The sequence below is a fragment of the Mustela putorius genome, unplaced genomic scaffold (genome assembly GCF_011764305.1).
Source record: "Mustela putorius furo isolate JIRA1106 unplaced genomic scaffold, ASM1176430v1.1 tig00003972_pilon_pilon_pilon, whole genome shotgun sequence".
Lineage (NCBI taxonomy): Eukaryota > Metazoa > Chordata > Mammalia > Carnivora > Mustelidae > Mustela > Mustela putorius.
This window is the reverse complement of record NW_025422115.1, coordinates 18,694,295-18,708,977: the sequence shown is the minus strand read 5'-3', so window position 1 is coordinate 18,708,977 and position 14,683 is coordinate 18,694,295. Positions and strand designations below refer to the sequence as shown.

General features: G+C 38.3%; 1 protein-coding gene across 3 annotated transcripts in view; it reads right to left on the bottom strand.

Moving 5' to 3' along the window:
• NPTN (neuroplastin) overlaps window positions 1-13,162 on the bottom strand; it is a 70,290-nt gene extending 57,128 nt beyond the window's left edge. The window contains exon 1 of one of the 3 annotated variants that reach the window (XM_004758369.3): window positions 12,871-13,162. In XM_004758369.3, coding sequence (XP_004758426.1) covers window positions 12,871-12,961 — 91 coding nt within the window. In that variant the 5' untranslated portion in view covers window positions 12,962-13,162. The remainder of the gene's footprint in view (window positions 1-12,870) is intronic. The other 2 variants (XM_013059368.2, XM_004758371.3) reach the window with 2 other exon arrangements.
• Between the last annotated feature and the right edge of the window lie 1,521 nt (window positions 13,163-14,683).

The window sequence follows — 14,683 nt, the reverse complement described above, 5'->3', positions numbered from 1 at the left end:
TAAATAAATAAATAGATAGATAGACAGCATTGCTAAAAATATCCTCGCTATGCTAAAGTTGAAAAACAACCTGAAAGACTAAGGAGGTTGATCATTTGGAATTAGCATGTTTAGTGTTAGCATCACACTCCAAAGACCTTAAATGATTGATGGATTGTGCGTTAACCAAAAAAATTCATTTTAATTACGTCCTTGCTTCTATTAAAAATAGAAAGGGACCAATATCTCCCATATTGGATTTCAAATTTCATAATCATTTCACGATAGAAACACACAGCTTCCTTTCAGATTAAAAAGTAAACCAAGATAACTGAAAGGGTAATAGTGAAAGAAACAGGTGTGTCTGGTACAACGCTAGGTGATTTACATTTGCAATCCCATTCTAACACTACTCTATGAGGTGTGTATTCACCTAATTCACAGATAAGGAAACAGGGATTAAGAGAACTGCCAAGGGGCACATGGGAAATCATGATCCCAAGGGCCTAGGATCAAGTCCCACATTGGGCTCCCTGCTAGGTAGAGAGTCTGCTTCTCCCTTTTTTTCTCCCTCTGCCTCTCTCCCTGCTCCTGCACGCTCTCTCTCTCAAAGAAGTACATCTTAAAAAAGAGAGAAAGAGAATTGCCAAAAATCAGGACTCCAAATGTCTTTCAAAATTCATAATATAGTCTCTTTTGGTAAAGAGCATGCAAAACAGGCCTCTAGTGAGCCAGGTCCAGGGATTCTCAACATCCCACAAAACAGGAAACATCTTAAACAACAAAGAATTGTCCCTCTTCCTACACAACTTTCAAATGGCATTCAATATGAAAAACTTGTTCTGGGCCTAGAACCTAACTCTTTTTTAAATATAACACATAAAGCATTCTTACATGATTTGTATCATCACTCAATTTTCCAGGAATGTAATTACCATCTAGAGTGAGAACAGACTGGATTTGGTTTCATTTGGAACTTTACCAAAAGTTGCTCAACTTCTCAGAAAATGACACTGTCAACAGCAGTGCCACCTGTGGTATCTGAGTCACCTTTACAGCAAGACTACATCAGTCTGCCTTTGTAACTGTCATATTCTTGGTTTTTCTACATATGGATATAAACAGTAGACTGCCTCATTGCCTTCCTGTGCAGCCATGCCTGAACATCTGGACCAAACTATTTTATTATTAGTTATGTTCTCCTTTATATTACATTTAGGGCATTACATTTTTTTTTTTTCTTAATGTGTAGGGAGGATAAAACATCTAGGAATCTCATCCAGGAGAGTTACAAAAATGTGTTAAGAAAGAGGACACAAAATACTCTTGACTTTACTTTTTGTCATCTATCTAGGGCAAGGAGGGAATGGGGATAGGGAGGTAACAGGATGTCCCTACAACCAGATTTAACCTGAAATGACAGCAGGACTGGGAAGCACATTTCAAAGATTACAGAAATTCAGTATCAGCCTCCCCCAGGAGAGGGAGGATAATTCAGTGAAACACATCATCATTATCATCATCATCTTCATCATAATGGCACCTGGGTGGCTCAGTCAGTTAAGCGTCAGCTCAGATCATGATCTCAGGGTTGTGAGATAAATCCCACATCAGGCTCCATTCTGGGTGTGGAGCCCTGCTTCAGATTCTCTCTCTCCCTCTCTCTCTGCCCCGCCCTCTAAAAAGAATAAAATAAAATAAATAAAACAAAAATGCACATTCTAAGATACACTCATCATTTGTCAGAAAAAACAACCTTGAAATAATTGTTCTTCTCATTAGCATTTCATTTTCCTCTTCAATTTCCTATGAATCACCAGAGCTGCAGTAAGCGTAAATACTTTATAAAGTACAAAACCCTATAACTCAAAGCTATGCATACATGCCACTTTACAATATGGTTTATAAAGCACTTTCCCACACATTATCATTTAATTTAATGAGAACCCTATGGATTAAGTACTAACCTAATCTTAAAAATGGAAAGTATAGCAACTAAAATGGAAATAGGAATTCAAGACTACTCCCAAATCCAGTGCTTTCTCTATTCAACTACACTGCCCCACAAAATAACATCTTTAACACAGTTTTTATTTATATTTTACATTCACAGTGGGAAAAGAGTATCAGTTTATCTGTAATATGGTCTCCAACTGAGTTTAGACATCAAATTTAAACTACACTAATTTTCTAGTTTCATAAAAACCATGAATTATTTTGAACACCTCTTAAAACTGCCTTAAATATATTTCAAATAAATATGCATGATCACGCTTTATGCTACTTAATATCATTCATCCTGGAACCTACTTTTTAAAAAATTTCTTTATCTGAGAGAAAGAGAGATATCACAAGCAGGAGGGGCAGAGGAAGAAGGAGAATAGAATCTCAAGCAACTCGCTGCTAAGCATGGAGCTCAATGGGGGCTAGATCCCAGACCCCAAGATCATGACCTGAGCTGAAAACCAAGAGTCAGATGCTTAACTAACTGTGCTACCCAGGTGTCCCCACCCTGAAACCTGCACATTGTTCAATTCTTGTTATTCTTTTAGCTGTCTCACCCTGGCCCACACCACAAGGACAGAAGGTAAAATCTCTTACACTGAATTACTAATACAAAGTGACACAACTCTGGTCAAAGACCTTAAAACTAAAGCTCATGGAACCATGATTTTTCTTAGTATTAAAACTTACCTGTAAAGAAATCACATCCCTCAACTACAGAGCTAACATCTACTTTCTGACTCTCTAAATCAGGGGGTTATAATTCAGCAAGTGAGGGTGTGTGGCCAGTCACATCTTCATTCATACATTTCTCTTCTTCCATGCTAAGAATGCAAATATATTCCAAGCCCCAGAGTAAAAATCTGAAAAATAACAATCCTTGAATGAAGGAACACAGAATTATCTTTATCATATATGCTCAGGCAATAGTGACCTAAATTTTAAAATATTTCAGGAAAGTAGAAAAGAGTGGAGTTGATAAAATAACCACCTAAGAGCTTGTGCAGACATCCTTCCCGAAAATAGCTTCAATTTTTAAAGAATAAAAAACCTATTCTGTCAAATATAACAGAATTGAAGAAAAGATATATAGAAACATGATGTAACCAAAATTTAAAAACTACCCTAAACTATATTTTCTCATACAAAATTTGCAATATGACAATATGCAAATATGACAATTTTGGTCATATTAAATCTACTTTTAAAAGATTTCTTTTAACACACAAAACTCACCAAATTACAAGATTCTTTGTCACTTAAGTTCTAAATGGAAAACCAAAATAGAAAAATAGAAAAAAAAAAAAAAGACATTAATGTTGCCAGATTCAGCAAAAAAAAAAAAAACTTTGTTGTTTATCTGAAGTGCAAATATAACTGAGCATCCAACATTTTATCTGGCAACCCTATACTCTGAACTGAATAAAGTGAGCTCTTACCTTTCCCAAAGTATTACAGCATCAGCTCCCACTCAAAGAACAAGCTAGGCTTCTATCACAGAAGAATTTTGACTAATGAACTCTTAAAGAGTTAGTCTGGTAGTTGATAAGGCTTTCTTTAAGAGCTGACATTTACCATATAAAAAACAATGCCTGTTTCCTAAGAGCCAAAGTTTAAACTTTTACTAGGTTCCACGCAATATGAACTCTTAAGGAGTTTAATATTTCTATGTGTAAAACCCAAATCTGAAAAGATTCGTAATGTAGGTTTTTTGTAACTAAAAAAAGTTGTTCATAAAGACTATAATAAGCAGAATCCTATTCTCAGCATTACAAGCAGATACTAAAAGCTACTTTAATGGATTCCAAAGTTCATCTGCCATTTTTTTTTTAAATTCATAATCATAGAACTTTGGTGTTGGAAACTAATTTCTGACCCTTTAGAAACTTCAGGAAGTCCCACTTCACTTCATATTCATTTCCATAAAAGTTTTTTTTTCTATTACTGAGCTCTTAAGTACTAGATATAACAGAGCCTCCCTTTTGTTTTATGAGGCCCCTCTCTCCTCTCAACCTCTTGCCCTACTTATAAACAGCTCTGACAATGAGAGAGTGCAAATAACTATTCCTCTGCTAGTTTCATTAATATCATTTTCTTAATACTAAATCTATACTTTTCCTCCTCGTGCTCTAGGCCACTGCTCTATGATACAGCCCATCCATCTTTGGAGACTGCCTAATTCCCTTACTTCATTTACACTGCTAGTTTGAAGGTATTAATAGATAATCATATCCCCCTAGTGCTCCCTTTTCCTAAATTTAGCTCCTTCAGGCTTTTCTCCTAAGGCTTACGCTACCATGAATGTAGAATTATCTGCATGTTATCTTAAATGTGGTTGAAAAGTGTTCATAATTATTTGGAGTTTTAGCCTAGTAAGAAAACAGTAACACTGTTAGCAGTACCAGATCACTAGGTTATTTGTCTAGGGGTAATTCAGTGACAGTTCCCTGGAAGTTATTTGAAACCTCGTTATAGTTGCTCTTCTCTAGGTAGCAGTTTCCTGGTTTGCATTAAGGCCATTTATTTCATCTTCTTTGGTGAATGATTTGATATTCAGTACTAACTAATATAATTTCAATGCTGGAGCAGCTATGTTATTTTTCCAGTTGTTCCACAATGTCCAAAACTCCACACAGTGTCTAAAAATGAGTAAACCTGCTACTCTAGCATCTTAAACATGAAAGCCTAATGATGCTTCAGTGATGCTTCTGTTTTATTTTTCCCTCCTTCCCTGTGGCCAGTACTCAAGTCATTCTGTATTCACCAGCAAAGTTCCTCAGACAATGGCATGAAAGGAAGCATTCAGTTCTGAATAAACAGGCAGTGCTCCCAGTCCTGTACTCAAACCATAACTCAAAGGCACAGGCTATAATAAGCAACAGAAGTTCTCATTTAAAAGGACAACTAAAGGGGCACCTGAGTGGCTCAGGTCATAATCTCAGAGTCCTGAGACCCAAGCCCTGCGTTGGGCCCTGGCTTCATCAGGGAGTCTGCTTGAGATTCTATTCTCTCTCCCCATCTTTCTCTCCACCCTGCTCCACCATGCACTCTATCTCTCTAAAATAAATCTCCAAAAAAAAAAAAAAAAAGTAAATAAAAGGATTAAACATACTAGAAAACTTATGCTTTGATTATAATATTCAAAGTACTATAGCTTCCCCTATGTCCCAAGTTCAGATAGGGAAAAAAAGTCATCATTATTCATGAGGCAAATGCCTCATGAAAATCCTTATTGTGTTTATAATCATATTATTCTAGACAACCACAGCACATAAAAAAATAAAATAACAACCCAAAACTACTCCATATGAGAAAATGCTGTTGAGTCTCACTATCCATTAATGAATTATGAAATCGAGGTAGGTCACAATAGTTTTCTTCATATGCATGAGAATGCAGATATTGTACAAAATGTTACATACTTATGCATATACTTTGTCACAAAATCTGTACTTCTGGATCACAAACAAAAGTGTGAAAGTCTTTTTCTAAACAGCTTTTATATTTTTAGAATCATTTCAACATAATTGTGAATGAAATTATTACCATTTTATTAATGAGCTAATCCCTACTAAATGCATTTCAGTATCTAAAAAATTTTAGTTTGTAATGTTTACTTTTCATGTTATTTTTAAATTAATAAGCAGCAAGGATGTATTTATAACTCTTCAAACTAGATGATGAGTATATGGGAGTTTATTACATTATTGAGTCTACTTTTTATATGTTTGAAATTCTAACAAAAATGTAAAAAAAGAAAACAAGGAAATGGATCTACTTAACAAATAAATACAAAGACGTATAAGAAATAAACTTATAAACTGAGACTTAAACACACTATTTCTAAGGACAAAAAACCCAGGAACTTCCTCAGATTTAATTCTGGTAATACTTAGATTGCCTTGTTCAACTATAATGGAAAGGTTTAGAGATCTAAAAAAATACATAAGAGACAGGAGAAACAAAGCCATAAAGAGAAAACCTCCTCAATGGATAATACAATTATTTAAGTGTGCCTCATTGTCTCTTCATTGCCTCTACAATAGTCAACTACTTTTCAACCAATAGAAAGAACACAAAATATCTACCTACCTGGCAGTGCTTTTCATTTCTTAAAATGTTTAATTCACACTGGCAATTTTCCCAGTGAGTTTAATATAAGAGCTCTGTAACACAACATTCTGCCTTCCTTGAAACAGAAATTACAAATGTTGTCTGAAGTAGGCTTACAGGCAGTTGGATTAAAAAACAGTGCATAGCTCAAAAATCAGTTTTTCTTATTTCCAAAAAGTAAGTTTCTAAACACTTATTAAAACATAAAACATTCTCTCCCTAGGCCCTTTATGCATTAGAACTACCTTAAACTATAAGGTCAATTGTGTAATTTTAGAACTGGAAGGGAATTTAGACATCAAAGTGGTTTTTCAAATACTGTATCAGGAAGAAAAGAAGAATCAGTGGCATAACAATTTATATACCCAGGCACACTTACTTTTTTACTGTATCATACTGCATATGGAACATTTTATTTTGCCTTGTTAGTATTCTATCAGAAAAGGACATGACACTTTGTTTTGTACAGTATTTTACATTTAATCACTTTTAGAATGTGAGTATACACCTGGATAGAATTAAAACTATTGGTACAATCTGTAACTTAATGTTTTCTGATAATATAAACTTACATAATATATAGAACCCTGACACTTTCAAAATGATTTCACATAATCTCATTTATATTTCACTGTCTAGTCAATTTGAAGCAATTCTTGGTTGTAATGATAAAAACAAAGATAAAGCAAAGGGAAACAAAACCTATCAAAACTGACATATTTCTGGAAAATACCATAAAATACACCACAAACTTATAGTAATTAGGATTATTTGGAAGACAAGCCAGTCTTAAAACATCCCATAACTGTTTTCAGAAATGCAAAAGAATACCATTCACTAGTTTTAGTACAAGGAACTTAACACAAGATGTTTCCATCAAAGCTGACCACAATCTGTTTTAATGAAGAGATAGGACTGGGTTTTTTAAACCTGAAACAACAAAAACAAGAAACAGAAAACCAGCAGGTGGGTGAGGAACCCTGAACACATTTCCCACTAACTTACTATATGCAAATAAATGTTGATACTTATGATATTCTTTTAACCCCATTTCTACACAGACCAATTAAAAGTTCTGAGCAATCGGGTCAAAATAACCTCATTAATTAGGTTTAATAAATGTGTATCTTTGTATTTACATAAAAACAAACAAAAAGGCCTACTCTCAGTTTTAGATAACACAGTAACTGGAATTAGGTGCAAATCTTTACTCCCTCTCCTAAATTGAATAAATTTTTGAAAAACAGATAACATTCTATATAGAAATAATGTTTTTACATAAGATCACTGAAATATTTCACTTTAAACTCAGTGAGAAGTCTATATTTTATATATGTACACACACACACCCCTATAAAATCTAACAGTTCATAAATCAGCTAATTTTTACTGGAGCTACTTCCCCAAAGCTAATCCTTACTAACTAAAATTAGGAATTCTGAAAAAAAAAATCTACAAAAACGTCACAAAGAAGTTTAAAAATGGATTATCTAAGGTGCTTAAAATTAAACTCCATGTCATCAATGGCATTTAAAAAAATTCATATAAAATGATGTATTGTTTAAAGAGACACACTTAAAGGCAAGTCAATTGTTCACAGGTGATTTAATACCATTTTTTTTTTTAACATTGATGTGTGAATTTACTTTAGAGGTCCCAGCTCTATTTTCTGACAGATTCTATTTTTCCAGATGGTCCTCAAATGAAGACTTATTCCTCAGTCTTACATCCCACTTTTCTCCTTGTACTACTGAAGCCTTTCTCATCTTTCCCTTTCTCTTGTAACTTCATTCTCTACCTCTGATCCTGTCCAGATTGTGCTCACTGTAAACAAAAAAGGAACAGATGCAGAAAATTCTTCACAGAATTCACTTTTTCCAAAACTTATGTGCATAATTTTACAGAAACTTTTATTGAACATCTCCTGCAAAATAGCCAACACTGTTTTCCTACACTTCATTTGTACAGATGCTAGCTACTTGTTACCTTCCCAAACTGTCTTGTAATCAAAAACTTTTACATGGATCAAACAAAGTATGGATTTTACAAAATGTAAAGATTTTACATTCATCTTATTTTGAAAAAGTACCTCAAACTAAGTAAATGAAAACATGTCCAAATCGTTCGAACACTTATCTGGTCATATCAGCTCATCTCTGCAAACCCAGTTTAAAAATCACTTTTGTTTAAAAAAATAATAAAGACAATACAGTAACATTTTGCCTTTTACTTATGTCTACAGATATCCTCCAGAGAAAATATTTCACATCAAAACTGTATTGAGAAAAAGAAAGGGATTCTTTCAAGACAAAATAGTCTAATTTCCTCATAAGGATTTATATAACTAACTTAAAGTCAGACCTGCATTGATCTTCACTCTTAATTTCTGGCAAATGTTTGGACTGTGGAGCACATTTATATCTAAGGGCTTTTATTTCCTTTCATTGTTTTAAACCTTGGTGTATTAATAGGTCAGCTTTATTAAGTCTGACAACACAAAAACCCCATCTGCATCTCTAATTTGAAACCAGTAACCTTGAAAAACAGAGACTAAGAGCTCAGGAAGGATCCTGACTTAGAACCATGACCTTTCCACCTGAGACCCAGGACCAATTTTTCATGCCTAGGTGCTCCATCCTATCAGTAGTGATACTTGTCAATTCCCTGAGAGACTAGAGGCTTATAATCTCCTGAGGAAATGCTTTATTCCAAGGCAAACTATTTCTTCTGGTCATTTAAAATCTTATTGGGATTAATTACGTTAAGATCTCTTGCTTGACATCTAGCATGTCATTTGCACCACAGATGCTGTAGGTAACATCTGTCTTCTGTCACTCATTTCAGTTCACCCGAAGAGATGAACAATCAACAGCAAATACATGCCTAAAAACATATTCAGGGAGAGAAAACTGCCAAACAACTAAAGCAAACAGCACTCGACAGAAAAGAAAAAGATTTGTGAATCATCTATTGCTAATACTGGCATTATTACAAAAGACAATGTTCACAACTATCTAGTATCACCTAGCAAAACTGTCTCTTAAAATTTCACTCATTAATAATAAAGTTCATTAGACTCCTTATTTTCTCCCACTGAGCCCTGTTAATTACCCAATTTTATATTTTCAGTATGAATGTATTGCATTTTTACTCTCCACTCCACATTCATTCATTAGTTAACATCTCCAGCACTCCCACTGTGTGCCAGGCACTACACTCTGCTTCTCTTCTTCACAAAAATGGGATTCTATGAAAGGATGATACCTAAACCATATGAAAGATACTTAGTTCACTGAAAAAAAAAAAAAAAAAAAAAAAAGACCATGAAATCTCCCGAACAATGAAAATATGAACTTCCTCATCTGAATTTGCAACTGCAGACACAGTGCAGCTGGTCATTTAAAGTTACATAAGCAAAAGCACAAATCTCTGTTCAGGGCCTTCAAAATGGCCTACTTAATTTTATTCAAGATAGTGAGCAGCATTAACAATTAAGCGCTCAACATACAAATGATAAAAACAAGTAATTAATAATGTTACCTTTTAAGGGATAACAACAGTAACAGCAAACACTATAGTGAGCAAACATTTAGTACATATAATTACTGTTATGCTACATAATGTAGCATATGGCACATATAGTAACATATAGTAACATATGTTACATATAGTAACAAGTGTTACATATAGTAAAAATTCACTCCCTACTGAAACTCACTATATATGCCAAGCAGAAATCTCAGTGCATTATACCATTATATCATTTAATCGTCCCATCATCCCTAGGAGACTGGCATTATTATAAACTTCCTTTTACAGATGATTAAACCGAGGCTTGGCAGTATTACACACTTAATATAAAATAACTTAGCTAGAAGAGCTGCGACTCAAACCCAGGTCTATCGGGATCCAGAGGCTGCTCTTGATCACCATATAATATCGCTTGGTTTACACTCATTCAATTTTAAAGTCTAAAGATTTTGAATGTCATATCAGAAACGTTACTTTTTAAGACAAATTTCTTCCTCTAAAATGAGTTACATCTTTCTTGATCTATACAAAAACCAACACCTTAACTAAGGATTTTACTTTGAACTGTGGTCCTACAAGTCTAAAATTTGGATGAGAAAGTCTATCTGAATGAAAGCCTTGAGTCTCTTGGGTCACAGCTGAGAAGCAAGAGGCCTTGAGGGTCATCAGTCCAAACTCCTCATTTTAGGAAAATGAGAGACCTTTTGAAAAACATGTATTATCAGTCTAAACTACCACATACCTAATCCAAAAACACTTAGGTTTGGGTTTTTTTTCCCCTAAGTCACCATTTTAAGTAAATAAATCTAACATTTTGATATCGTACAAATAATGGTATCCATTTCTGATGCACTATAAGAAAATACAAACTCCATGACAAGAAGTCAGACTCTTGTAGGGCTATTATCAATTGAAAGCATGAATCGTATCATAAAACATGTTATAGAAAGCTATAAAATGGCAGTCTTACCTATATGGACTCAAACACACCAAAAAACAGCCATTTCTTCCTTAAATAAAATTTACATTCATTTGGGTCAACTACAGGGCTCAGCTGCACTTCACCAGTCAGGTCAGATGACTGAATTCAAGCTCATTTCAAGGAAAAGCTGCACTATGCCGTATTTAGAACACATATCACTGAGAATAGCCAGTTGAGTCTTTGGTAGGCCTATCCAAAAACATTGCTTTAGTTGCTAAGAAACTACAATTTCCCCGTATTATAAATCATTGAAAGAAGCTAAGCCACAGCACAGAGATTAAACATGTTAAGATAAAAAATCTCTCACCTATCATGCCAAAAGAAACCATGCTATTTCCACAAATCGAAAAGCTGAAATTAGTATTAGGCTCCTTTAAATCATATTGTTAATACAGACTAAAAACTGATGAGACAAATCAAACTAACTCTACCCAGCCTTCCACAGTGGCCTCATGCTTTGGAAGAAACTGAAAAATACCCAACCGACTTCACATATTCAATGCGACAGAAATATATTTCCTTCCTGACCCCTGCAGTGATCATTCAAGGCCATGAAGCATACACAAGATTTGATTAGTGCAATCTGGTATAGCAAAAACCTATATTTAACTTATGGTGATTTTCAATCCTTTATTGATATATTTTCACTGTAATCCTCAGCATTTTAAGCCCAGACTCTCCACAGAAGGCTTAACTTCAAAGACTCTTATCAGTGATTTTTTTTTAAATGAAAGCATTAAATTCCAACTATTCCAACAAGAGTAATTATAAATTGTTCTAGTATAACGAGACACTGAAGAATCAGCAATAATAATTTCTAGTTCACTCTCTAGCAGGGACTTCTGTTAAATTCTTTCCTACAAAATATGTTTAAACCTCTTAAAAGCTGTTTCCACAAAAGCAGAAACTAGTTCTCAGTATTTTTCACCTCTGAAAGATCAATTCAGCAGCTGAGTTGTAACACGGCATCACCAGTCAGAATCTTTTTTGTCTTGATCCCCCATCACCATGATTTTCTCTATTTCTCCATCTTCTCTTAAAGAGCTTCCGTTCAAAACCTAATTGTTTCCACTACAGACGGTACACATCTCAGGAACTACTTTCACGTTCCTCAGAAATAATGTCTGTTCTGCTCTGAAACTTTTAGATCTTTAAACCCCACTGCCTCCATCTCCCTGTCTTCAGATTCAGTCCCACCCCTGCAGTTCCAGTTATGTGTCTCTGCCTTCCCAAAGCCCTAAACAGTATCATACAACACTCGCCACAACTCAGCTCCTCCCGACCCTAACATATTCTCCACACTGCAAACCAACATTACACCCCCGGCTTCCTGTATTTTACTCCCTTTCCTTATTTTGTCTTTCCCCCACCCCCATCTCTGTACCCAGACACACTTATTGCTCTAATAAATATTCCCCCTACCTCAGTTTCAACCCTTTCTCCCCATCCTCTGCTCGTTTTTCCTCTCCTTATTTAGAAACTCCTTTTTGCTCTCCCAACCACTACCCTAGAATGCCCAACACTCCACCCTCCTTAGCAAACCCAGCCCTCTTCCCCCATCTCGTTGAGAGCCACAGCTGTTTCTCTTTTCAGATCCCTTACTGCAGTCAACCCACTACCTTAGCTTTCCACCTACCTTCCCTCCACCTCCATATCTAAGGTTCCGCGAGCCTTTACCCCTCCTCGGGGCTCTAGTACTCTGCTCAGTCTTCTTCAGGACTCCCCTCCCCCCAGTGTCTCCTTTTCTTTTTTTTTTTTCTTTTTTTTTTTTTTTAGGGATGTCAGCTGTCTCACGGGGCCCCCGTAGAATCCTAGATGGGTCCCAGTGCCCGGGACCCCCGTCCTCTTGGGGAGCCTTAGTGACACCACTCCCGTCGCCTTAAACATAAATACCTGGATTCTACCGCCTTCTTTAAATGCTGCGCCCCCTCCTCATCCGCCCCCGCTACTCCAGCTCCTCACGTCGGCTTCTCAGTGTCCCCTCCCCGGCTCGCAGCGACGAGCCCCACGATGTGAAGCCTCTAAGTCCGCAACACCACAGGCTCCTAACGGACGCCCCCACCTCTCGGACCGGCGCCTCGGTTCTCACACCCGCGCCTCTTCGAACTCCCGACCCGCATCTCCCCTCGGGTGCGCAGCCCTTCATACTCTCGACCGGCCCTCTTCCCCTTGCTCCGGCACCTCCGCGGGCCCGGGACGGCCTCCTCCGGTCGCCGGCGTCCCTCGGCCCCCGCCCGGCCCGCCCCCGGCACCCCGCTTACCGTTCTGAGCGGCGCCTGGCCCTGGGAGGAGGGAGCCAGAGACCAGCAACAGCGAGAGGGCCAAGGCGCTGGGAAGCGACGAGCCCGACATCCTCCCTGCGGAAGACCGAACAGCGAATGGGCCGGGGCCAGAGCCGGGGCCGGGGCCGGGGCCGGGGCCGGGGAAGGGAGGGGAGGGAGGGAGGGGGCGGGCGAGTGCGCGAGGGAGTGAGCGAGGGAGGCAGCAACAGCTAGGCTCCGTCCTTCTCCGTCCTCCTCCTACCGCCGCAGCGCCCAAGCCTCGCGAGATCTACGCTCCGGGGCCGTGGGCGGTTAAGGAGAGACGGCGGCAAAGCTCGCGAGAAGAAGCGGCCTCGACTGATGCTCCCGCCCATCAGACCGGTGTCCCGCCCCTGCAGAGGCTGATTGGCCTAGAGCTAGATGGATCACGTGCCAAGGGCACTTCTGGCCACGTGACGGGGCGGGGCGGGGCTCCTCCACTCCTTTGGCCCTGGTGGAACCGTAGGCTGTGCTTTTTGCTTACCCTCTGTGAGACGGGAGCGCCCATAAACAAGAGGAAGCTTTGGGGACACAATATGTTTCCTTCTCTCATCCTGCTTTTCATTTGTTGGAGCTCTAGGCTGCTCTCATTGTCTCCAAAGTCCTTGTCGGTCTTCCTTCTGGACTTTGACCTCAGACCCTACAGGCATCCCGCTCCAACCTTCTACTTCCACCTGTTTTAATCCTCCAGGCATAGTGACGTCCTCCACGTGTTCGATATTACCCTGTGCTTTCTGCATTTGCTCCCGCCCCTTGAGATGTCCTCCTTTTCCGCGCGCTTCTCCTCCTCCTCCCCCATTCTGACCTTATTTTAATTTCACAGAATCTCACGGCCTGAAGTTCAGCTAGCCTAATTGCGCATCCATAGACACTAAATGCTACAAGAAAGTCATCATGTGCTAACTTACATGAAGAATCTTCGGAAGCATTATTATGCAGTGAACATTTATTGAGTACCTGCTAGGTACCAAGTTTTCACATCTGCTGTGAAACCCAGATGTAAAGACTGTCCCCATTTTCATAAAGTTCACAACCTAATCTGTCAGAGGAACAAGGAAGAGGACGAATGACGGCATAGCAAAACGACCCATAGGAAAGGAGTCAGAGAAGAGTTCTGCTATGTGGTCGCTACTGTTTGTATGGAATTGAGAAATGCACTTTTTAAGGGTATCTTTTTGAACTTCTATCAGCACCGTCGATCCTTGGCCATCAAAGGAGTTTCCGTAGCTTAGCTCATCTCTGAGTCAGACCAGACATCCTGGGGAGTGTCTGTGGAGTGAAATTGTGAGAAGACAAGTAAACAGTCCTGGTGATCTGAGTCAATTCAAAGATAGAGCTTGGGGAACCAGAAGGAAGGAACACTCACCAAGACCTTCACAGGCTCAAGTCAAAGTAGTCTCAAGGTTTCAGCATGAACTGGACAGCTGGTGGTTCCAGACTGAGCTTTCAAGCAAACACTGGGACTACAGCTGTGGCATGTTGCGGATGGAACGGAAACCAATATCTTCTGAGACTTTAGGTGTGTGTGTGACCAAGGGATTGGCAGGTGTCCTAGAATAAATAGGCCATTCTGCAGACAGCTGTATATGCAGGGCTGCAGGGCTGCCTGTGGTGAGGCGGGTTTTCAGCTAGTGGAAATTTGGTGAGATGCAACTATAACCCTAATCAACATCCCCATTTAATTAGGGAGCCTCAAAACAAGGGATCCTTGCAAAACGATTATGCTCATTTTGTGGGTAGAGAAACTGAGGCCAAGAAAGGCGTGACCTGCCCA